The sequence below is a fragment of the Seriola dumerili genome, unplaced genomic scaffold, assembly GCF_002260705.1.
Source record: "Seriola dumerili isolate Sdu_G_001 unplaced genomic scaffold, Sdu_1.0 BDQW01000155.1, whole genome shotgun sequence".
Classification (NCBI taxonomy): Eukaryota; Metazoa; Chordata; class Actinopteri; order Carangiformes; family Carangidae; genus Seriola; species Seriola dumerili.
Genome location: NW_019174410.1, coordinates 383,858 through 409,542, shown reverse-complemented (window position 1 = coordinate 409,542; position 25,685 = coordinate 383,858). Strand labels below are relative to the sequence as shown.

General features: G+C 48.4%; 1 protein-coding gene across 2 annotated transcripts in view; it reads right to left on the bottom strand.

The window, feature by feature from the left end:
- Positions 1 to 2,909: 2,909 nt before the first annotated feature.
- plpp3 (phospholipid phosphatase 3) overlaps positions 2,910 to 25,685 on the bottom strand; it is a 28,606-nt gene continuing 5,830 nt past the window's right edge. Inside the window, exons 2-7 of one of the 2 annotated variants that reach the window (XM_022751398.1) lie at positions 15,679 to 15,833; positions 12,655 to 12,747; positions 12,034 to 12,221; positions 11,880 to 11,937; positions 8,384 to 8,560; positions 2,910 to 3,474 (exon numbers count right to left, since the gene is read on the bottom strand). In XM_022751398.1, coding sequence (XP_022607119.1) covers positions 3,346 to 3,474; positions 8,384 to 8,560; positions 11,880 to 11,937; positions 12,034 to 12,221; positions 12,655 to 12,747; positions 15,679 to 15,833 — 800 coding nt within the window. In that variant the 3' untranslated portion in view covers positions 2,910 to 3,345. Of the gene's footprint in view, positions 3,475 to 8,383; positions 8,561 to 11,879; positions 11,938 to 12,033; positions 12,222 to 12,654; positions 12,748 to 15,091; positions 15,250 to 15,678; positions 15,834 to 25,685 lie in introns of both variants that reach the window. The other variant, XM_022751397.1, reaches the window with a different exon arrangement.

Here is a 25,685-nt window from a genome sequence, read left to right as displayed (position 1 = left end):
CATTCAGGCTTTTCTGTGAAACATGCTGCGGTGGAGAAAATGACACTTCACATGTAGCCCAGAATTATAAACCATGATGGCAGCTCTGCTCTTTTGTTTTGGCAACACACACACACACACACACACACACACACACACACACACACACACACACACACACACACACACACACACACACACACACACACACACACAATGACGCCAGCTCCTCCAGTCTGGCGTCTGCCAGAGTGTGAAATCACACACACTTCTGAGCCTTTTTCTGAGTGTGAGTCATTACACTTGTACTTTATGTGATATTTTAGACAAAAGGAACCAAGGCCACTGCAGCAGCTTCTATATGAAGCAGTTCTCAGAACTCTTTCTTACACTAAGTAGAAACAGCAGTCTCACAATATCAAAATACCACCTTACAGGTCTTAACATCTTATATTATCATATATTGATTTATTATTATTTACTGCAGTAGCTGGTCCCTCTGAGTTGCTGTGCAGAGTAATGAACATAGTTGTCTCACACCACTGACTCCAGGCTTCTGTTAACTGCAGTTTTTATTGTACATGGTGAGAGCGAAGGGATGAAACTACAACAAAAGAATCTCACTAAATTGAAAAGAGAGAACTGAATCCACACACAAGAAGAAACAAGAAGAGAATTCGTTTTACAAACTCTGGAAACCTTTTATGAATCACTTCATTATCTGACAAGAGTTAAGGTCCAGCAAATATCACCCTTCTGAATTTAAATGATAATTTTTCATTTTGGGGGGATACGTATGTTATAATTGGTACTGATGAAGTTCAGATGTTGTCAGGTACAGATGAGGGTTGTTACACACAGCTGGAAAAGCATGTGGTGTTATTCACCTCCTGGAACAATGGATCAATTCTGAAAGCCAGGACAGGAAAACTGAACATACACCTAATGGAACATATTGGGACTCTACAAATGAATAATGTCATATTTTATGGTGAACAAGTTTGTTGTTTGTTTTAGTTGCTGCTTTGTGTCTGTTGTGGCCGTGTGTTTGCAGGTTGGAAGATGCTGCTGTACTTGAACAAAAACAATAAATACAGTTGATAAAAAATGACAGCAAAAGTCCATTAAGCCATATACAATAACCTTTAGTCAAAATGTAAAATTTACAGTCAAGACAAACCAAGTTGTGTTCATAATGAGCTTTTTATTTAAAAGCACATGTATTAGAGCTAAGTACATTTAGCAGAAAAAACAGCTTTGCTACTATTTCTTTTGTACAAAAAAACGAGACAATACAAAAATACTAATATTGAATTTTAATACAGTTGTGGATGTATTTTTTTTTGAATGCATTACAAACATAACTATTACAATCTACAATAGTTTAGTTGTCTAGATACAAAAATCTGTCAATCGATGCTTTTTAAGCAGCATTTTGTAAAGAACACAGGTCTGTAATCATAGTGGATATATCTAAACATGTTAATTTTAGTGATCTATACATTATTTATATATTTATAAAAAAGAGTGAAAACGGCTTTGTGAAATGATAGGACGGACTATACGATGAGAAAGATGTGCAACATGGCGGAGTGTGTTGTTGGAGGAGGATGTCTGAGTCGGCTGTAAATAAAAAGGGCTTCTGTGTCTGTACAACTGTTAGTGATTATACAGGACAGGCTATAAACACAAGGTTAAAGATGCTTCTCAGCAGAGAATAAAAATATTAGATCCACAGTTTTTATAACGTTCACCTGCTCTCTGACACACACAGGCACACACACACACACACACACACACACAGGCACAAACACACACACACTTGGCACAGCTGACAGTGTGTGTGTTTCATTTGACACACGTAGTTTATCGGGGGGGGGGGGTTGTTTTCACAGGGCACAGCGCTCACACATATGTACACACACATTCACACGCACAAGATGTACATGTACAAGCACAAGCGTACCCACACAAGCACAAGAGTGTACAGCACACACACACACACACACACACACACATTGAGAGATAAACATCCATTGCCAATGAGTGATTGGGCGGGTGAGAGGCCCCTCCCTGCCAGCGGAAAGAGCCCAAGTCATCCCAAAATAATGTGCCAGCTTAGCTGTAAATCATCACCCTCTTTCCACGGTGACAGACCACGCCCCTTCACTCTGCCCACCCATTCTACTTCCTGTTTGGGAAGCTGAACACATGGCCCCAACACCAGAGAGTGGCATGGCACAGCCACGCCTCCTGTACAGGTGCTGGGGGTGAGGGAGAGACTGTGAGATCTGTCTCCCTCCTTCCACAGAAAATACCCCCCCCCCTCCCTTTTCCCTCCCCCCTTTACTACATCTAACCCTCAAGAAATGCAACATCCCGGGTTTGGGCCGCACTGACAGTCCACTACAAAAAAGCCTGACGTGCTCGATCTGGAGACAGAGGTATATGAGGTTGGAGGGCTTCACTTTCCAATGCTAAAGGTTTGAAGGACAGCCAGAGGACTGCTCTGAGATCAGTCATGGAGGCCTAAAGAGATCAGCGTGTGATCCTGACAGGGTTATCGTTACTTCAGCCATGCTATGCTATGCTATGCTAGCTTTAGCTCGTATGAGGTCTTGTGAGACGACCACACCAGGCTCAGTCGGCGTCTAGGAGTCAGTGTTTCTGTCTCGTGGACGTCAGCATCATCAAACTTTCTTTCAGTCAGACATCTCAGGCAGCGAGTGGTGATAATGGACAATGGACTTAAAAACAGTGCTATAAGTTATAATTTTTCTATACTGTTAATATTTCTATGCTGCTAGTTATTGCAGTAATATCCTTCCCGTAGCTAAGGAAGTTGTTGTCCTACAGCGTTCCAAGGCCACAGAGAGTTCAGAGAGGAAAGGTCACCTCTCTCTCGGCAGGGGGTTTGTCTTTTTTCTTTTTTTTTTTCATTTTGTCTCTTTTCTTCATTTTCTTCACAAGTGTTTTCTCTTTACGTGGTTTACACTTCTATCAAACCTCCACACCCTCAGCTCTGCCTGTCAAGTCATCAAAGTTTCTGAATTCATTTTGTCTTCTAGCTTCCAATTCTTTCCTGTCTTGTGCTCAGAACGACGGGCTCAAAATGTTGATTAGTAGTTAACGTGATAGTAAATAACAAGTCTGGATAGTGAGAGTGGACTCTGCTGTGCAAATCTCAAATCTGACACCCTAGTCCACGAGGCGCCCGGCTGAGCGCCACAAAGAGGAGGAGGAGGATGCCGTTTGAGAAGCAGCTACAGTCTCTCGTCGCTACATTCTACTGTCCGATGGGAGGTGAGCAGCGCTGTGATTGGCTCCTCGGTCGCAGGAAAGAGGTGCGGCCTCTCTCTCTCTCTCTCACACCATGTTGTGGTGGTTGTTCCTCTCGATGATGTCGGATGAAGGGAGCAGCTCCTTCTTGATCGGGGAGGGCGGGGGCGTGGCCGGCTTCACCCCGGGCTTGAACAGGTCTGACACGTAGAACACCTGAGGGGGGGGAGAGGGAGAGAGAGCGAGGTCAGGACACAGACGGCGGACGGTGGGTCATTTGAACATGCGTGTGAGAGAGACAACACGGAGCCGTCATTTGAATAAAGCTCGTTCAACCATCTGGTTTGATTTGCTTTAGCCAAACAGAGCGGCAGGTCTGAACACGGCTGATGGGAATAGGCACCTGCATGTTCCTCTGTCTGCAGGCAGCCGTGAGCTGGCAAGAGACTTGATGAGGAACTCTCTATCACCTCCTTCTCCAACACTTTGTTCAGTCTGGCAACACTGAGTAATCAGGCTGGAGGAAGTGATCTTACTATAGCTCACAATCACATTTAGTAAACACTGTCTAATCCTCTGTTTAATGATGCCAGGGGTGAATTCCCCCTTTTACATCAGCAATGAGGTCACTCTGCCTGGCACTGGTGGTAAACGAGGGAAGAGAGAGAGAGAGAGAGAGAAAACAGGCAGAAAAGAAATCTCTTCCTGAGATCCTGATGACATCATATGTCAAACAGGAAAATGGGCAGGAGTGGACAGGAAGTGGGACCATGGAATCTACTGTCCACTGTAGCGGCGGATTACCGCTTCCACTCACACAGGTCGGGGGTCACTCATGAGCAGCAGTGGCTTCAGCTGTAGACACACACACACACACACACACACACATATCACTGGCAGTGCAGCAGCTTTTCCTTCCGTGCCAGTGGAGGGCGAGGCCTGTGCCAGGGAGATGAGGAGGGAGGAAGCTGCCATTCAATCTCTCAGAGGAACGTCCTCAGGGAAACAAACACAAGTGAGCAGCTCAGCTCCTCTGTGGTTTTCTCAGAAAGAGTCCGTCCTACAGTCAGAGATCTATTTATAAGACAAAGACTGTCCCGTTCTGAGTGGTGGGCTTGGCACTAACACAATCTCCTCTATCACAGCCTGACATTTACTGACCATAAAATGACCTTTACTGGTGACCTCTGACTGAGGGATGACATCACACCTACACAGATACCTCCGCAGCGCGCAGCTGCTTTCATGCTTATAAAAGGACTCTTTGTGTCTGCGGCCATTAGTCTGTGTAGAGCGTCCAGCGCGTCATATATGGTGCTGTATGTTACATATGATATAATTATAGGAGTGTAGAGAGACATGAGTCACATCTCTGAGAATCGCCTCGACGTTGGAGGCTCGTTTCCCGTCCACGTCACCCAACCTCCGTACCAACCCATCTCGCCCTGAACCTGCCCGGGTGGAAAGCTTATCACAAGTCACCACTTCCTGTGCTTGCTATACACACACACACACACACACACACACACACACACACACAGGCAGGCCTATTGTGCTGAGTGATGCAGACTCGACAGAAACAAAACAGGTTCAGGTGAGATGTAATGGGCCAGGAGATGTATTGTGTCAATGAGTGTGTGTGAGTTTGTGTCTTTAATCCTCAACTTCTATCAAGACGCCTGACACATGAAGAAGACGAGTAACACAGGAAGTGGCTGCACTAATTTGCAGGAGCTGTAAATATCGTTAAGAAAAAACCAGCACATTACTCACCAGACCCCCTTTCACGAATCAAAGAATTACACTGGCTCTGTTTGCACGCACATGAAACCACGGAGGAATATATGAATATGCAGCCTAACCACACAGTAACTGCACTCACACCAATGTAGGTCAAAAGATGCCACTGAATATATATTGTTGAGAGAACAGAGGCCTGATCACAGCGTACATACTGACACGTGTCACAGGGTTTCATTGTATTTGTGCATTAGTTTAAAAAAAACAACTGTGGCATTTTGATGTGAATTTTCAAATTTGGAGACTTGAGTTGTGTCTGTGCAGAGATAAAGACGACTTCCTGCCTCCACACAAGTTCACTGACCACACAGACACTGCTTCAGCATCTGAAGCCCCCCCCCGTGTCCATGTGTGGTTAAACTGGAGTGAGGGATGGACTGAATCCTCTTTCCTCCTCCTCCTGACCCCCCCCCCCCCCCTTCATGGTGACAGTGAACCTGTGAAAACACAAGCGAGCGCTGCACCAGCTTTCTCTCCCTGACAGCTGCTTCCTGCAGGTTTCACTCCTCATGACCTTCGTCCCGACACGTGAGGGAAACTGGGTCACTGCGTCTGATAGCGAGCGCCAGGTAGGACAGATGGACCACTTCCTGTCGTGGTTCCCTCCATTTTCTGGATCACAGCCCTGCAGACACAGTTTGAGTGGAAACAGACATCTACATATTCCTCATGTATCTGACTCAGACATCATCCATCATCAAGTTCACCGACCGGGTTAAATTCAACAATTCCCTCACAGCAAAGTCCACAAATGCTCAGTCTAACACGTCACTACATGTGAATGTGTCCACACTTGTCCCTGGTTTGTATTGTTCGTTTACTGGCACTGGTGGGGGGGTTGAGGAGGTAAACTGCAGCCTGGGGAAACGCGGAGCAGCAGACACAATAAAGTCATGCAACAACACACTTCTCTACAGACAATTACTGAAATGTGTTTGGAAAGGAAGACACTTTTCCACAAGGTCATAAAACTCATCATGTGACGTTCACGATGGCACATCAGAGACCCACGTTTTGTGTCTGTGACAAGTGTCAGTGTCTGGAGACTGACGAATGGACCACGTTACCCAGGGTGCCGTGGGGCTCTTAAATATCAACTGTGTCTGCTTCATAAAAACATCTGATGAGACTGCGACCCCTGAACTACGGTGGCCCTGAGAGCTCAACACACTGCAACAAAACCCTGGCGACGGAAAGCAAAGATAAAGAAAGAGTAATAAAGATAAAATAATAAAAATATTAAAACAAATGTATGTGGTGAATCAAACCATAAATGGAAAGTTAGATATTAAAAATCACATAAAAAGTAGTAAAGATAAACTAATAAAAGGCTAAAAGAGAGGAGATGTTTGGAAGAGAATAAAACCAAAAACAAAAGTAGAAATAAAATAAAAGTCAGTTATTAAAACGAAAATATTGAATAAAATATCAGTAAAACAGCTGGAAATATACAAATAAATAGAAAGATAAATCAATAAAATTCATATTGTTTTCATATTGAAGATGTTTTCTGAATTTGTGTTTTCTCTGTCTTGTCTGTTGAGCTCTCTGGGCCACCGTACTGAACTGATGGAGACGTTACCTGGAGGAGCTTCCTTGCTGCCTCCTGCACGCCACCGCTCACCTGAACCAATCAGAGCGTCTGACGCAGAGAATCTCCTGCTGCGAGTGTGAAACTCCAGACAACGCAGAGAAGAATCACGTCCGGACGTTGTTCATGAGAAAATGACGCAGAGACGTTTGAAAGACTGTTTCAGTGGAAACATCCCAGAGTGCTGAAGAATATTCCCTCTGACATGATTTCAAAGTGTGAACTCGAGCTTCTGTTCTTCCATTTCAAACTTTACATTTAAAAGAACAACGACTGAACCTCTGCACTTGTTAACTCGAGATTTAGAGACGTTCACACTTTGATTTAGTACTTACTGTTGGCAGCTCAGAGGCACAGAGGCTTTCTACCTCCTCTCTGGTGCTTCCACTCATCTTCCTGTCAGGTCCTTTCTGCTCCGCTGCTCACGGAGAGCCTCCAACAGCCGAGCTAAAGTGCTCACAGATGTGTGTTTCTACCGAGACCGGGCCAATCAGAAGGGGCGTCATGGATTGTAAAAGTAACCTCAGCGCCGTGATCGGCAGGGGTTTGACTACGTTTGCGTGTGTGTGTGTGTGTGTGTGGAGCTGTCTCGGTGAGGGTGGTGGAATAGTTGAGTTGGATTAAGCCCACACTCGTCTCGAGCCAAGATGGAGACAAGGCTCCTCTCTGCTGTCACTTCCCTCCCTTCCCTCCTCCTGCCAGATCTGCCCATGCAGAGGTCAGGCTCACACACTGAGCATATTCCTGAAAACATTCTTTTATTTTTTATTTTTTTTCTTGTCAAAGCTGATGTCGTCCAGGAGCTACGCCCAGCTGAGGGAGCTGCTGACTGTTACTGTCTATTGTTGCTCTGATTTCTGCTCAGGGTTCATTTCGGATCCTTCAGTAATCCTGGTATTCAAGAGCCATGCTGTGTGTGTGTGTGTGTGTGTGTGTGTGTGTGTGTGTGTGTGTGTGTGTGTGTGTGTGTGTGTGTGTGTGTGTGTGTGTGTGTGTGTATTTCAGCTGTGCCAAGATCTGCCTAGGCGCCACTACTAAGGTCTTGCTGAATTTTATGAATCTAATCTTTTCCACGTTCATGATTTGGACCCTGTAGAAAGGTAAAGGTCTCGTGTGTGTGTGTGTGTGTGTGTGTGTGTGAGTGAGTGTGAGTGTGTGTGTGAGTGTGTATGTGTGTGTCTTTCCATACTTTTCCCAGAGGCAGCAGAGTTTAGCTGCAGCCTGCTGTGCTGATAGAACCAGAGCCGCCAAATAAAAAACCCAAAATAATTAACAGCCTCATTCCTGTTTCAAAGGCTAATCCTCTCTCTCCCCCTGCTCCCTCTCTCTCTTTTTACACTCCCTCTATTTTCCTCTCAACCCGAATTCAATTTTCCTTGGCTCCGTGCAGCTTAGTGTAATGATCAGGGTTACGAAAATCATCTGGCAACTGCTGCGACGATGTGTCACAGAAGTAGTGAAGAAGGTTGCAGAGCATGGATTCACACACACACACACACACACACACACACACACACACACACTCCTGACTCTAAGCAATGTGTTATTCATTAAAGGGAATCAGATTCTCCTCACTTCACTGCCTGCTCCATTTCAGCCAAAGCAAAGAGGAGGAGAGTGGAAGAAGGGAGCGTGGAGGGAAACTCAGTGGGATCCCGTCGCTCAGGTAAAGAGAAGGTGCACGTCACAGACAGTGTGTGTGTGTGTGTCTTTGTGTTTCTGTGTTGCACTCACTATGCAGTAGGCCACCAGGGCTCCCTGCACAAAGCCTGCAAGGACGTCAGTCGGGTGGTGCTTGTGATCGGAGACGCGTGATAGGCCGGTGTAAAATGCCATCATCAACAGGGTGAACTGGAGCAGCGGGCGGAGCAGACGGGCGCCGTGCCAAGTGAACCTGGACTGGAGATAGAACTGGAGAGAGAGGGCGAGAAGAAGAGGAGAACACACAGGTGAGGTCGGTCAGAGCGTCTGTGATGTAAAACATGTCATCCATATCATTCTACTGATGGCTCCGCCCCCAACCCTGAACACACACCTGGCTGGAAATGTCATGAAAATGCTGTATTGCCTTTTTAACCCTGCAGTGTGTGTGTGTGTGTGTGTGTGTGTGTGTGTATTATTACTGTCTCAGAGGTCTAGACTGAATCAGAGTGGGCAGACTGGCCAGAGTCTCTTCCACACACACACACACACTCACTCCGCTGCCTGAGACCCGGATGTGACTGATCCAACACCCCAGCTGTAAAAACAGCAGACCACAGAGAGCCACTGCTACACACGCACTCACCCTCACACACACACACACACACACACACAGTATGTACATGTAATCTGCATGTTTCCAGACTTTGTTGGGATGAACTCTCTCCCCTCTATTAGAGTAAATAGAAGACAAAGTGGATGCACCCCCCTTTCATGATGAAGTCTGGAGAGAACTGAAACAGGAACAACTAAGTCCAAGGCCACTTTAAGTCACTAGCACAAATACCAAAATACTGGTTTCCTCCAGGCGGAGCGTGAGGTCGGCCCAGGTTTCTCAGACATCCTGTGTTTCTGCACCACTCATACCCTTCACTTCCTGTCTCTCACACCCAGAGACAGAGGGCCTGGGAGGGCCGGCCTCAGCCGAGGTCTGCCCAGCCCAAACCTCCAGACTTGTGTCTTATAATCAGGCTACGCTAACAATACCGACAGACCACCGCAGCGCCACCCGGCAGCCCCCGCTCACTACCAGCCCCGGGTAGGTGTGGTGGATGTAAAGCTCGCTCGCACTTCCTCTACGACACTCTATCATTGTTCTTCTCCTTTCGGAAGCAAAGGAAGCGATCCCTCCCATCCCCTCCAGTCTTGCTCTCTCCTCCCTGGCAGGGATGTTTAGACTTCAGGCTTCCTCTGCAGCGGTTCTCAGGTGACGGGTGGCAGGGACTCCTGGTAAGTACTTCTTGTCTGATGTCCACCACGGCCCGAACCTCTCAATTTAAAGAGAGCTTCGATGGAGGATGCAGGGGTGAAAAAGAGCCCTCGAACTACAGTGACCCGCCAATCAACTCGGCCTATCTAACTGCAGGGCCGCGAGTAAACCCACATAACATGAGACTCAACAGAAGCAAAGTCACGATAAGCAGCTGAGAGGGTTAATGACCTTCTGAGAGTGCAACGCTAGCCTCCTCTTTGAATCAGGCATTTGAGCCTTCTGAAAGTCTTCTGAAAGTTTTCCAGAAACTCGCTGTCTGTCTTAAACAGTTCGATCTGAGGAAAACAACAATAAAACCCGACAACAAAAGGAGTCCCGGCAGATTCCCATGACAGAGGGAGACGAGAGCGACACAGAGTCTGGTGGTTTGTGAAGGAATCCAGCTCATTCCAGTGAGATCTTCTCCCTCCGTCTGACTCCAAGTCGGTGTTAAAAGAAAGAAAACACACGCCAGCACAACAAAGTGAGGAAGAATGAGAGCGAGGCTTCGGTCGACACGCCTGCCCCCTCCCCTTCCACTCCTCTGGGTCACAGCTCGCTGTGGCACAAAGGCAGAGCTGTGGTTACAACCATTTATAGAACAAACATGTTGGCTTTTATTAATCCAACAACATGCTATCTGCAGCCTCTGCTCCTCCGGCTCCTCTCCACTGGACAGTATGTGCGTGGACGTGTCAGCTCAGCAGGATGCATGAATGCACTCGTACACGTGTTGCCCTGTGGCTGCGGTGCTAGCTGCACAGCGTGCGCTGAGGTCTGTGCCAGTTGTCTGTGTGTCCTCTCTGTCGGCTGCTGAGTCTCAGCTCAGACCACATCAGTCACAGACGCAGCGCTCACACCGGCTCTGCAGGAAATGAAGTGCTTCAAAATCACAGAGTGCCAATTAGCAGATGACTGGGGGGGGTGGGGGGGGTGACAGCCACACTGTGGAAACGACACTTTAACGTGGTCGAGCGACGGGGGAGGGGGACGGTGATGTCTAGTGCAGAAAGGAATGGTCAAACGTCATTCCACCGGAAGAAAGAGAATAATTTAAAGGAATAGTTCTACATCATTTGCTCACACAGTCTTTTTATTGGCGATCTGGAGGCTGAGATGCATCATCTCTACGTTTGTTTTCATTGGCTGAGTCATGCACTCACAGCTGGCAGTTTAAAGTTTATCCAACTTCATGCTCTTGTGATTTTTAATTTGGATTGTGGGTGTTTCCTCGAAGTGCGGAGGGAGGTTCTGTGACTGAAAACATTTTGTCACATGACTGTTTTCAGCTGGTAAAAAACAAAACAAGCCGCAGATTCTTGTCTCCACGAGGAACGCTGCCACTGTGGGATTTCGTTTCAGGCGGGTTTTCATGTTCCAAAACATCAGCTACAAACTTCTCCTCCTTTCCTCCCTCGTTCTGTTTGCAGCCGCCTCCTCTGGCTACGGTCCGCAGCTCGCCGCAGCTGGAACACTGGTCTCTGTGTCGCTCTGTGGTCTGGACGCAGCACATCTCCGTTCCCTCTCTCTGCTTCTTATTCATCTCTTTTCCTCGGGCTGACCAGAGTGCAGCTGTAGGTTCAACCAGAGGCTGGGAAATACCCGCTGCAAGCTCTCACTGCATGACAATACACTACAATACACCAGAGCTGCAGCAGTCAGCCCAGCGTGAGAACCAGGACCACCTTGAAAACCAAACCCGAGCTAGCCAGACCCAAAACAATGACTCTCCTCCCCCTTCATCCCCTGACTCTGAGTGTAGCATGAAAAGTGTGGTGTGTAAACAGAGGAAGAGATGAGTGGCAGTTGTCTCTGTGTGTGTGTGTGTGTGTGTGTGTGTGTGTGTGTGTGTGTGTGTGTGTGTGTGTGTGTGTGTGTGTGTTTGAAGCATGAAGTGCCTCGAGGGTGTTAAGCCCAACCAGACACCCACAACAGGTGGAGAGAGAGATGGAGGGAAATGGGAGAGGACAGGAAGTGCGTGTGCAGCTGCTCTGAAGAGAACAGGTGGAGTTCATCCACCCGTCTCTCCGAGGAGTGAAGAGGAGAATAAAACTCTTCATGAACTGAATGAGGAGATGGAGCAGAGGAGGAGCAGAGGAGGAGCAGAGGAGGGAACGAGTGCATGAGAACAATGTTGTGTTTTTTTTTCTTCAGCCAGTGAATCCTCAGATGAGAGCCCGGCCTTATTTCCATGACTCCCTCTACAGTGTGTGTTTCTGTGGCTCTCGGTGTGTGTGTGCTGCATGTGAATGTTCAGAGGGTGTGACGGTTACTTACAGCCAGGTAGAGCATGGCGAACATTGAGAAAGAGGCATGTCCTGAGAAAAAGGATTTCCTGTGGAGAGAAAGATTGTCTTCAGTCAGTTTTTATATAGATATAAATATAGATATAGATATATAATGTACAGTATGTACTGGTGTTGAAACGCACCTGGCCTCCTGAACGTCACTCTCGTTACCGGCGCAGGTGTAGTTGGTGATGTATCCCAGCGAACAGTTGATGGTGGAGAAATCCGGCTTGCACACGTCTAAGAAGTGTGGTCTCATACGACCCACCGACACTTTGGCGATGTCTGTGAACGACTGGCTGACGGCACAACCGAAGAGAAACACGCCCATCTGCCAGACGACACACGTCAATGACATCGACATGGCACCAGTGTAAATGCTTATAATTGACCGTAATTCCACTAGCGCAGGACAGAGCTGCTAACATTAGCCTGTAGTAGCATCCACACTGATACCACACTGCACACTGGATGTACTACTGTAAAATAATGTAGCATGAAAAGCCACTCGGCCTATGAAGTGACCTAGTTAGCTTGACATGCTAACATTTGTGGCTTGCATGAGAGCAGACAAGCGCACTATTAATCCAGTCCTTGCACTTTAGCTCTTGTAGTTTTGGTTTTTGGAAAGGGTTAAAAATAAAAACACCATCCAAACTTACAGCATACAGAGAGTTGCTCTTACTACAGTCCATTCACGCAGCTTGGACAGCGGGTTTTAGCAAACGGTCAGTTGTGTATGTGATAATGTGAAAAGCACTGACCTGCTTGTAGAGGGCTGCGACGTAAGGGTTCCCGACAAACGACTTGGTTCCCACACGTTGTTGGTGAATCCTGAAGCATTCCCCAATCACAATCTAAAGGAGAAGATGTGTTTGTTTGATGCTGTTAAATCGTACGGTCGTACCGTGCAGTGAGATGCAGATTAACCATGCAGTACAACAGTAACGTCTGAGTGTGTTTCATGCAGGAGATCTAATGTAATTCCAGGCTGACGTGGCGGGTGGAGAAGAGATGGTGTGTGAAGGACAGACAGCAGAGTCAGAGTGAGTGAGACTGACAGACAAACAGACAGAATGAGCATGGCCTGCCTTTCCGTCAGGCAGTTTGGATGTGATGTGAGATCACTGAGGAGTGGTGACGCTCTGCTCAGTGACATGATGGTGGTGTGTGTGGGGGGGTTATGTGGGATATGAAGGATAATGAGAGTAAAGGCAATGGAAAAGGGGAAAATATGAGACCAATGGAAACAATCTGGGTAAATATCTAAATCATGATTGACCCGACTCTGATACGAGGAGGCGACGAGGCTGAAACCGAGAGGTGAACCCTGGATCCTCGGGTTTTCCTTACAGGTGGTTTTGAGTAGCGCTGGGCCCCATGAAAAGACTTCGCCTGCGCTGAGGGGGCTTATACCAAGCCATCCCCGGAGGCAGGGGGGATGTCAATCATATCTCTACTACCTGGGGTACGTGACTGACAGACCTGCCGCTCTCCACCACTAACCACATCTCCCTTTCCTTCCTCCATCCGCACAAGGCTTCACTCTTCGGCCTGTCCTCACCCTGTCTCTCAGGAACAGACCTCCGAGCCAGTGGACACCCGCCACTGACTGTAAATGTACACACACATGACGCCTCAGTGTTCCCCAGACATCCTATTACTGCTGGAGCATTCAGTGTGTGTGTGTGTGTGTGTGTGTTGTTAGGCTTGATAAACACACCTATCCTGCCTATTGGGTGGTCAGCTGGCAGGCTCACAGCCAGGAGAAACAAACATGGAGGTGTATTAGTTTGTGTGTGTGCTATTGTCAGTGAATTGTTCTGATGTGAGCGGGAGATTAGAACCCCAGGAGGCTGATACAGGCCGGGGAAGTTTATTTGTGTTGTCACTATTTGCATTCAGACCTCTCTCCTCCCCTTCTTTATCTGGCCATCCTGAGAGCAGACGCGCTCCGCCACAGATACACCACCCTCCTCTGCCTCGACCGCGGCGCTCAGGAGGTGGCTGATGGGATTATTTGGATCTTCAGAGTGTGTGCTTATGGAACTCTGTCTAACTGTGTTTCTCACAGTGGAAACACGGCCTGTTGGGATTTCCCTCACAGTGGAGATAAACAAGAGGTCCAACTGGAATCTGCTACCAATGCATGTATATGTGTGCATATACATCATATATATGTGTGTGTGTGTGTGTGTGTGTGTGTGCACGCCTGAATGACTGAGCGTGCACGTGTGTGCTTTAAAGGAATGGTGTCGGCATGGCAGGAGACGCCACTAATGGAACACAGCTGTGTGAGACACGCCAGCTCTGCCCACACGTGAACATGTGAGGGGAGTAACAAACACACACTCCTGGTTCCAATGAGCAGAGGAGCCGAGGTGGTACACTGTGTGTGTGTGTGTGTGTGTGTGTGTGTATATGTGTGTGTGTGTGCCCACCACGCTGGTGGCGAGGAGACGGCGGTGAAGCGACGTCTCAGTCTGGGAACTTATGAGGGGGCCGTTACCACTGAGAGTCTGGGGGCTGTAAAGATCATCTAGCCCGACCACGTGGCACTAATTGACACACACGTACCCTCCTAATGTCATTATCACATGTTTCCACTAACCCTGACCCCCGTCTCTAATCTGCTGGCACAAACATGTGTGCCGTTCCCTCTCCGGAGCGAGAGTCAAGTCGTGGGAATGGCGGCTTTGTGCTGCTGCTGACCGGAGACACGCCTCAGGCTATCACTGCGGGCATGGGAGAGAGCAGCCGCACAGTCACCCACGGTAACGTGCGCCGCACAGAGGGCACGGAGTCACGGCGCAGGGTATGAGAATGGACCGGGAGCTCGTGAAATCCCTTTGGTCTCTGGCATGCATGCGTCACACACACACACACACACACACACAGATACACACTTCCTAATGTTGCTTGCGGGGGCCAAGGGCCACTGGGTCGATTAGCAAAGTAATAAAACAACAGGCCATTACAAACGGCTGGTGACTCAAGGAAGAAGAGGAAGGGATGATGAAGAGAACATTACAGAGTGGAGGGGGAAGACATTTAGACATTCACAGCGGCACACTGGAGTGTTTTAGAAAATACTGCATGATAAGAAACCACTCAGACGTTTTGATGAAGGGCTCTACGTTAGCTGAGAGTCTGAGTTACAAATGAGACTAAAAGAAGCAAACAAAGGGAGGTGTGACTTACAGAGAAGATGGCAATAAGAATGCCAACACCACAAAGCACAGCATCACTAATGGTGTCTCCGTCTTTATGGGGGAAGCGGATGGACTCGTCCGAACAGTAAAACCCGCGCTGGTACGGCTTTATGGTGCTAGTCTCAATGATCAGGAAAGGCAGGCTAGCTACAAGAGACACAGAGAGAGAGAGAGAGAGAGAGAGAGAGAGAGAGAGAGGAGGGAGAGGAGAAAGAAAAAGCATAAAAGCACCAGGTCAGTGACACAGACATAAACAGAGAGAACGAGCGAAGCACAAGGAGCATGCTGGCACCGGGGGATCATGGGATACCGCAGAAGTGGGAGGGGCTTCAGGGTGTCATGTACAGGCAGCTTAGAGCAAAGTAGTGACAAACTTTCAGATGCGACTCTGACATGAGAATAATATCATATCAACTTTACTGACTCTCCCGGAGCGCCGCCACTACGTCGCAGCCGCCGCCATGAACCTCCAGCCCTCCCTGTTTCTGCCCTCAGTGTTCCCCCGGGCTGACACTCTTTGTGTGTATGTATGTGGGGGGGAAGCGGGGGGGGGGCAGGGGGAGGTGGGGGACTTACGGACACCGCGGGCAGTGTCAACCCAACAGAAATAAGCACTGAGGAGGGGACGGTGCTGTTCTTGTAGGGGTAATTCAGGCTGGAGTCACTGCAGTACAGACCCCTCTGGTACGGACGAATAGAAGTGCGGTGCAGAACCAGGCTGGGCAGCATAGCTACACACACACAACACACACACACACACACACACACACATACATATATGGATGGATGTATGAACCCACGCACACACACACATACATAAGCCATATCACTGACTGCACTTACCTGCTAGCTGAGGAAAGAATATCACGTTAAAACATATGAAGAGACAGAGAGAAATCCCAGGAGTGTGTGAGCTCATGTTAACGTTCAACAGCCCCCCCCCCGACAGAGCAAATACACACTGACATTTAGGGCCAGGGGTCCATTATCAGAGACAAAGGAAACACACCAACTTAGGGACTATGTCAATACATTGTGAGGAGTTTAGTGTTATGGATTGGAAGGGAAGAGAGTGCCATTCCAGATAAGACTGTTTGAAAATGTTGAAGGAATAGTTCGACATTTTGGGAAATGATTTGATTTGATTTCTTGCTGAACATAAGAGAGACAAGCAGACTCTGTCCAGAGGCAACAACATCTGGATTTTGTAAAGATTAAACAAATGCACACAGATATTTTCTTCATTAAAGCCTCTCCAGTGTAAAGGTCTGTGTCCATGTGTAGTGTGATTATAGATCAGCTCTAGCTTCTATATTAATACTGTGAAAGTATCAAAGCCTCAGTCCACAGAGAAATGCACACAGCCTGTATTCAGAAACTGAGCCTTAAAACCAGCCGTCAGGACTTCTGGAACTTTGTGATGTCACAACAAAGCAGTCACCAAGCCCCGCCCACCTGGACCCACCATCCAAACCTTTACAGGATTTGGTTTCTCTGAATGTTTTTACTTGAAATCTGCTTTATTTTTATTGGCTCACTCAGAAAACAGTCAGCCAATCAGAAGAGAGGCTCAGAGCCTCCTCTCTTCTGATTGGCTCACCGACCTGTTGTTACTAGAGCTCCAGAGAGAAGCCTGAGGGAGGAGATGTAAAACTACACTGAGATGGTTTTATATCTTCTGATGGATCAACACTTCAAATAAAACACAGAAGAAGAAGAAACATGGAGCTTTAACTTTGGGCAGAGTTAAGCTAGATGTTTCCCCATTTCCAGTCTTTACACTAAGCTAAGCTAAGCTAAGCTAACTGGCCTCTGTATTTACCAAACACATATGGGAGTGGTGTCAATCTTCTTATCTTACTCTTGGCAAGAAAGTAAATAAGCCCATTTCCCAAAATGTCAGACACTTCCTTTAACAGGAGGAAGATGAGGATCTACAGGAAGTTCATACAAACACCTCAACAACAAATGGATAAACCAGCTACAGGTCCAGTCGGCCATATTCATTCAGTTGTTTACTTCCACAGCCACACACACACACACACACACACACACACACACACCCCAGTGTTCATACACACTGTTCTGACAAAGGGAAAATAAATACAAATCTCCAAATTAAAAGAATACAAACACAGCCGTGTAAACTCTCCCTGGGACTTTCACAGTTTTCCTTGAGGGATTTTAAAATGTGTGAAAACCAAGAAAAACAGTAAGCCCACCCAACTCTGGAACATTTTTTGCATGAGAGCGTGTTTGGCGTGTAAACTGTACGTGGGACCGTAGTAGCTCATGAATACAGGGAGCTGAAGACAGGGAGGCGTCCTGAAGACCCGCACACAGTCGCACCAACATATACATTCGCTGTGAGACTGCACAGGAAACAGTCCCACATGCGGCTCGTGTGGTTGGCTCACATCACAGAGGTTTCTGACATTTGGGTCAGAGTGAGAGATCGGCTCGTGAATGCGGCTGAGAACCGCGTCTGTCGTCTCACCCGTGACGGGAGAGGGAGATCGTGTTACACGTCTGTCCTGGAAAACACCGCCCTCCCCAATCGCATGAAGGCTTACATTCTCAAAAACCTCCGAACACATTCTCTTATGCATCTGAGGCGATTTAACATCCACTCCCACTTGAAAGGAGACAGTGTTGTCTCAGGTGTCGGCCGGATCAATGAGAGACACTCAGACCAGGCTAATACGGCTAAACTGGAAAAAACATCAGTGTGTTTCTCAGCCTTGTCCCTTCATTCATCTGTGTGGTGGTTGTGGTTCGTGACCACAGAAAATGATCCTGATGAAATTCGTCTCCTAAATGTACAAAAAAAAAATAAATGTGTTGAGGTCAAGAAGGAACTTTGAAACTCGACTTACAAGAACAAGAAGTTTGAAAACCTACATGTCAGTGGGCAAACTCCATCTGTTGATGAAGATCATGTGATATGATCTAAAGCTCCAGAACACCTACTAAATGGACTTTGAGGCTGTTTTGTGAACGACTGAACTCCCTCTTCTTCTTCCTCTCCTCCTCCTTCTCGTCTAAACACAAAACTTCAAAACCAGCATGAAGCCGCTAAAATGGCGTGAAGAGATTTCAGCATTTTTCTGTCGTTTTGATGTTTCCATGCCTCCCTCCCTCCCTCGCCGCCTCTTTCTCCAGTGGTTAAGCGAAGGGCAGCTGATGGGATGGTCAACGAGGCAGACACCTGCACAAACAGGGTGCAGCGCCAGGGCCCGACAGGCTGCCGGAGGGCCCACACAGGGCTGCACTGGGGGGTTTTGGTGGTGTCTGAGAACCAGGCTGTCCACACAACGGACGGGGTTATCTTCGGGTGAGCGAGGGCCGCACGTCTGCAGGACTTCAGATGGGCGGATTATGCTGCAGATATGCGTTTGCTGTTCTTTTAGCTTAATGCCCCACTGAACCCGGCCACAGCTGAAGTTTGTGCACACACTGGGTTGTGTTGGGTAAACACTCGGCTGGGTGGACAAACTTTTTCTCCACTCGCCTTTTCCATTTTCCCTCCATCCTCCATCCACTCTGGCCTACTTGTGTGTGTGTGTGTGTGTGTGTGTGTGTGTGTGTGTGTGTGTGTGTGAAGGGGGCGGATTCATATGCTAATTGGGAGAAGTGAAAGGAGGTCATGAGCTTAACAGACATGGGAAACACACACACACACACACACAGACAAACACACATGCAAACCGGTGCTTAGCGGCTAAACCGATCAGAGAGCACCATGGGAAACTCAGAAGTTGAAGCAGCTGAATGAAGCGACCTTTCTGCACGCTGCGAAGCCTTGAGATGCCAGGCTGTTTTGTGCTGCCCCCCACCCCCCACCCCTCCCTTCCAATGCCATCCCCCTGAAAACAACCTGGTATGTGGGCATTCTCCTCATACCACAACCTCTCAGCACAGAACACCCTCCAGCACCGAGCCCACGGCCCATCTGAGCCTCGTCTGCAGACGGCGGCAAGAAGAAATATGACCTCTTTTATGGCGCCGGGATAAAGAGAGTGTGACCTTCACAGGGCCCGCTGACCCACAGGGTGAGGAAGAGAGAGATGGGGGAGTGTCAGAGGAGGGTGAGATAAAACACAGAAAGGGGAGAGAGAGAAAGAGGAGGGCCGGTCTGTTGGCAAACTCTCGTGCTCCGTCAGTGAATTAAAAAACTATTTTACAAGCTCTGTCATGAGGTCGGTGACGTTCAGTGATGCACCTTCACCGCTCAGTCCAGCTGCTGACCCACGCTGCTGTTACAGCCAATGAGCCTTGAGCTTTTAAACAGCACGACCCGGCGTCAGAGAACGACTGGAGCCTGAAACGCTCTGAACGGAGAGAACGTGAAGGAGAAATCCTGAGTGGGTGGCTCGGCGAGTTCAGGAACACTTCTATTTCTCTTATCAGATCCTGTCATGCACTTCTCTCTTTCAGGCCACGAGCAGAACAACTGCAGACCGCTGGACCGCTCACCAAGGCAGAGAGAGAAGAGAAGAGGGAGAAGAGAGGGAGAGAGAGGAGACAAGAGGCAGAACGAGAGATGAGAAAAGATAGAGAGATGGAGAGAAGAGAGAGAGGGAGAGAGAGAAAAGGTGACGAGAAGAAGAGAGAGGTAGACGACTGCCACTAGGAAGAGACGAGAGAGGAGGAGAGGGAAGAAGAGAGAGGGAAGGGGAGGGGAGAAGGAAGAGGAGAGAGAGGGAGGGAGAGGGAGAGAGAGGGAGAGAGAGAGAGGGAGGGAGGCATTTCTTTGGCTGCTTGAATCAGTGTTTATATGCAGAGGTCATGGCAAGGCCTTCGAGTGTGTGTGTGTGTGTGTGTGTGTGTGTGTGTGCGTGCTGTACTTATTTTCCATCCGTAAATCCACTCACATGTTCACGCTCCACTGCCTGCTAGAAATCACTGCACAAAAGTATGTCCACGTGTGTTTATACATGGTGTGTGTGTGAGTGTGTGTGTGTGTGAGTGTGTGCATGCTGGCATTTGTTTGTGTGACAGATTATCCAGCCCGCGCCCGTTTGATTGGCTTTGGAGTTAATGTGTGTGAAGCGAGAGAGAGAGAGAGAGAGAGAGAGAGAGAGGGCGAGCGAGCGGTTAGCTTAGCTTAGCTGGACGAACAGGACTGAGTTTACTTTTATATTTTCTGTCTTTCATCAGCGCTGCACTTGTTGAACTTGTTAGGATTTGCATTGTGCAGTAATCCAGCAGCGGTCATTAATACTCCTGGGTGCTGCGGGGTGAGGATCAGCACCGCTCTCTTACTCTCTCTCATCTTAAAACAGACTGTACTCGCCAGAACAGGAAACAATAGCTATTCTTACGCCAGCTAAAGCTCTGCCGCGCTCAGGAGGTTAATTCCCCCTGACACGCCGCTGATTTCCCTGCAGAGCAACACCTGCGTGTCTGCTGAGCCTGAAGCGGCGAGCGTCCCCTTCTCCCGCTCTCAGGACTCTCTCACAGCTCTATTGACATTTTAATGGGCTTTCGTGGCTTTCAGAGCAGAATTAGAATGATATCGTGATTATAGTGACGGAGCCGGAGGAGTCAGCAGCAGAGCGGGAGGGGTGAATGGGAGGCGGAGCGGGGCAGAGGAAGAGGCATTGTGGTCCGGTCTAATGGAGGATTTCCTGCTCCTGTCTTTCAAACGCGCCATGTGACCCGTCCTGAGGAGGAGTGGGACAGAGACAGAGGACAATAGAGGGTTAGAGAGGCGGGCAGCGGGCGGGGGGGCGGGCGACCAGTCAATCGGTCAAACTCGAAGAAGAATGAAGAACTAGAAGAGTGTGTGTCGTGTTTGTGATTAGAGCTGAAATGATTTTAATAACTTTAGTCATTTCCTTTAGATTTCCGCTCAGACGTCAGAGTGAGCCTCTTCTCTGTAACTTACATATCTTTGTCTTTCTTTGTTGCATTTGGCTTCAGAAAGTTATGACGGGTATTTTATTGATGAAGAAATAATCTCATTTTAATGTAATGTAATTAACCCTGCAGCCTGTTTATCTAATTAAAACGACTCGTTAGCTGCAGCCGCATCTGATAGAGTGAGTCAAACTGTGTGTGTGTGTGTGTGTGTGTGTGTGTTATGACATGTACAGATCCATTACATTCACTTGTCTCTATCAGGCCACTCCCAGTGTTTTGAGGACGCTCTTGACACACCCACACACACACACACACACACACCCTGCAACACAATATGTGTCAGTGAAGGACGCCCTGCAGTGGCCTACATCACTAAAAAGAAGCGTGTACAGATATCATGGTGGTCATTCGATATGTGTGTGACAGTGTGTGTGTAGAGAGACACGGAGAGAGAGAGAGGATGTTTCTGTTCGATTACCTGCATGAATTAGCACAGCTCTGTTCACAGCAACAAGTCAGTGTCAGAGTCAGTGTGTGAGTGTGTGTGTGTGTGTGAGTGTGTGTGATAAGAACGAGGGATCAGAGTGAATGAGTGGCTCAGGTCCAGCTCCGCTCGTTGGTGGACATTGTTAGCAGGAAGCAGCTCGGGGGCAACACTGCGTGGACATCATGACTTTGGAAGGTTTCTATGGCGATATTGTGCACACGGTGTGTGTTAATAAGCAGAGTCTTAACGACTTATATCAACATCCTTCATCCTCAGCCTTGATATAAATATATAGAGTAACTTTCCACACGCTCGTCAGCAGTCAGCTAAACGTGCTGCGACCTCTGGGGCTTTAAATTCGGCCGGTGGAGCAGATGCTTCGGACGTGATGAAATTTGTCACACGTCCAGCTCCATGCGGCGCTGTGAGCCCCCCCCCACCACCACCACACACACACACACACACACACACACTGTTCAACTTCATCTTCAGGTCGCTGAAGCCGAGAGCACGAGTATGTGTGGCCTTCCAGACATCTGTGAGCAGAGTGCAGAGGTTAGCGGAGGTCCATGACAGTAGCCACGGGGGCCAGGGGTCAGAGGTCAGGGATGTGACATAGCTGTAGGATTATTCTGTAGCATACAAGAGCAGGACACAACTGTCATCGTAACACTGCCAATTATATATCTGTGTGTGACGCATTGTGTGTGTGTGTGTGTGTGTCTGTGTGTGTGTGTGTGTGTCTGTGTGTGTGTGTGTGTGTCTGTGTGTGTGTGTGTGGCTATGTGGGTGTTAAAGTGGATTACTGTGGTTCCACTGGCAGCTTCAGTAAAGCCTTTCTCAAACATTTTTAAGTTGTCGACCACAAAGGGTTTTCAAAATGCTCTCGCAATCCAAATAAACAAACTCGGCTCCATAAAAACCAGCCGGGCTTCATCCATACACACAATCACACACACACACACACACACACACACACACACACACACACACACATGTACACTGATACAGATGTGTGGCTCCAGATATTGGCTCTTTGTTTCCACAAGCTGCTGATGTGTCTCACACATGTACAAAGCTCACAAATACACAAACACAGACAGACAGACACACACACGCACACACACACACACACACACACACACACACACACAGGAGTGGCTGAGGTCAGCAGAGTGGTGTACAGAGTGAATCCCTGTCCCTTTCTCCCCCTCTGTGTGAATGCTGCAGCGACTGGGGGGCCGCTGGCTGAAGCATGTGCTTACTCAGAGAGATTTTATTCACAGGAATAAATGCCTTCTACACACAGGCATCTGTTGGGACAGTCTCTGGGGGACTTTTACCAGCAGGCACCTGCGCGGGCAGCCTCTGCACGGTGCCGCCGCTGGCTTCTAGGCACATTTGAAGAGAGGTTGGATTTAACACTGTTATGGTCCACATTAGCAAGTAGAGGAGGCATGAGGATATTTATAATGTGTTTTAAAAAGCTCAGTTACAACTCATCAAGACACTCCTCACGCTTGGCCGCGCTGTCGCTTGAAAAGAGGAGGACGAGCGCACAGCTGCTGCAGTGGGGGGAAACCTGAGCAGTGCCCAGGGGCCAGATCAGGCTTTCTGGCTGGCTGGCTGGTTGGTTGGGTGGCTGGCTGGCTGGGCGTTTCTCTGTTGTTGCCATAATGGCATTATTACCCCCTGGGACAAAAGCCAGGCTGTGGAGAAGAGGGCTGTGGAGTCTTTGAAATCTGACGCCTCTGTCTGGATAATGCCGCACTCACTAACTTTCCTCCTTTCCTCGCGGTCCGTCCCTCTAACTGTCCGCTCGTCCCTGCACATCAGCGTGGGACGGCCATTATCTTGAGACAATAGGTGTTAAATTAGAGCTGTGGTGTGAGAACGCTGTGCATTATGTTTTCTAGGAAAGCTTCTTCTCTGTATGTAAACAGGATAGGGCTCAGTGGCTGCGGCACAGATAAGGCCAGCGCCAATAAAGATGCTGAGCTGATTACTCCACAGTGCTGGCCACAGCTGAGCAGATAAGCACTACAGCCCACGACCCAGTCAACAAAACAGCTCCGAGCAGCCACGGCCATAAAGCACTGACAGATAATCAAGCCTGGAGTGCCCAGTGAAGAGCCTCTCATCTCAACCTCATTCATTTTTTTCCCTCCCTCCATTTCGTCCTCCTTCTGTCTGCCACCGGCCCATTGGTCCTCGTTAGCGAAACAAAGAGCGCCGAGATGCATCAAAAGGGGCATTGTTCCCAGCGAAACAGTGAAATCTCCCTGACCCCCAACCCCCCATCTCTGGACGCACACACACACACACACATACAGAGGATTGTGGTGGGTAATGTAGTAAGAGAAAGTGACAGACAGAGCTGCTGTGTAACAGCAGGGAGGAGAGAGGAGTGAGAGCAGCTCATCATCACAGTCAGACCCAGAAAATGAGACAACTGAGGAAGAGGAGGGAAACCTCAGAGATGTTGATGAAGGAGTTCTCTGCCCACACACACAATTTATTCATTTACAACAAAGTCAAACACAAGCTGAAACACATGCAGGAAGCACCGCTGACAAAGGTTTACAGCAGGGTCCTGCCCAGCAATCTGCCCCGATCTAAACGAGCAGGTTGAGGGTGTTTACCTGAAGGCTTGTGATCATAGATGAGAGGCGGCAGAGACAGAGGCGGCACTGCTCGACGGTCGTGAAGAAATAAACAACAAGCTGTTGTTTGTGCGTCGTCAGGAGGAGGACAGTGACGGACCAGTGTGTTTCTGCACCAGCATCAGTCAACCCCATGCCCTCGCCACGGGGAACCACATGGGGCACACACACACACACACACACACACACACACACACAGTCGAGCCACAGATGCCTCACACATGCTACTCACACACACACACACACACACGTTGCAGACATAAGCATACACATACACAGATTGTTTCACCCTGCAGGCCACAGAGTCTGGGCGCTCCCTCTCCCTCGTAAACCCCACGGGACACACACACACACACACGCTCACACCCACACACCTTTAATCGCAGCCAGGCGTACACACACAAACCCCAGGGGTTTGTCATTTAACTCTTGCACCAGCAGAAACTGGCCACATGTCACAATGACGGGCTGGAAATGACACACACACACACACACACACACACGTGTCTGGCCACAATCCCTCCACTAACTCTCCATAACAACACATATGACAGTATACATCCACACACGCACTTGGCCCTGCAGCTGCAGCTGTTGTCATGAACATCTGCTGATCTTTATCTTATTACATAATACAAAGACGCTCTTGTGCCAGAAGACGCTCCTCACCTTCTGAAGAGCCCTCACCTCGCCTCGTCCTGCAGCCCAAACACAAACACACATCACATCCACCACAGGCTGCCGCTGCCGCTGGCTGCAGGTTGCACGCAAAGACACGCATCCGCTGATGTGACCACATTATAAATACCACACTCATATCAGCCGCGGTCAGAGGTGAATCCTGGGACGTGGCGTTACATATTCCTTGTGTGCATGTGTATTGAATGTGGAGCCCTCGGCTGAGTGTGAGAGCAGGAAATGTCATACGGAGAGCACTGCAGGCACTTGTCCCATATGAGTCTATTTTCTGCCTGACCTTTGACCTGATCTGCCAAACAGAAGAATAGACTGAGGAGCAGCATCAACAGTGGGAACATCTTCAATACGTCTCTTCAGCAGATACGCACGGCAGCTTCTACAACATCATCTACTTCATTCATTCTTAAATGAGCCAGATCAGTGCTGGCAGACTTCCTGTTAGCATCTGTATCCAGCCAAGTAGTCTGCAGCTCGGCTCCTCTCAGCTGCTGCCTCTGCACAGACAGACTCCTCACAATATTTGCCTTTAGATTAAGGTCAACAGCTTTGGATGGGAGCCTGTGTTTGGGTGTGTGTGTGTGTGTGTGTGTGTGTGTGTGTGTGTGTGTGTGTGTGAGCCTCCCTCTCCATGTTAGATCACACGTTTCTACAAAACTACTGAGCTGCTGCCGTTGGAACGACGGCGTCCTCCGACAGATTAAGATGTGATGCCTTTAGTATTTCACACTGAATTTTACAATGTACTTATCTATAACTGCACATACTCTACACCAACTTAATGTTCTCATGTTTAAGTCTTTCATTACCAATGTCTTTTCATGTCATGTCTCTCAATCAGTGTGAATAAAGGAAGAGCGGCTCGGGAGGGG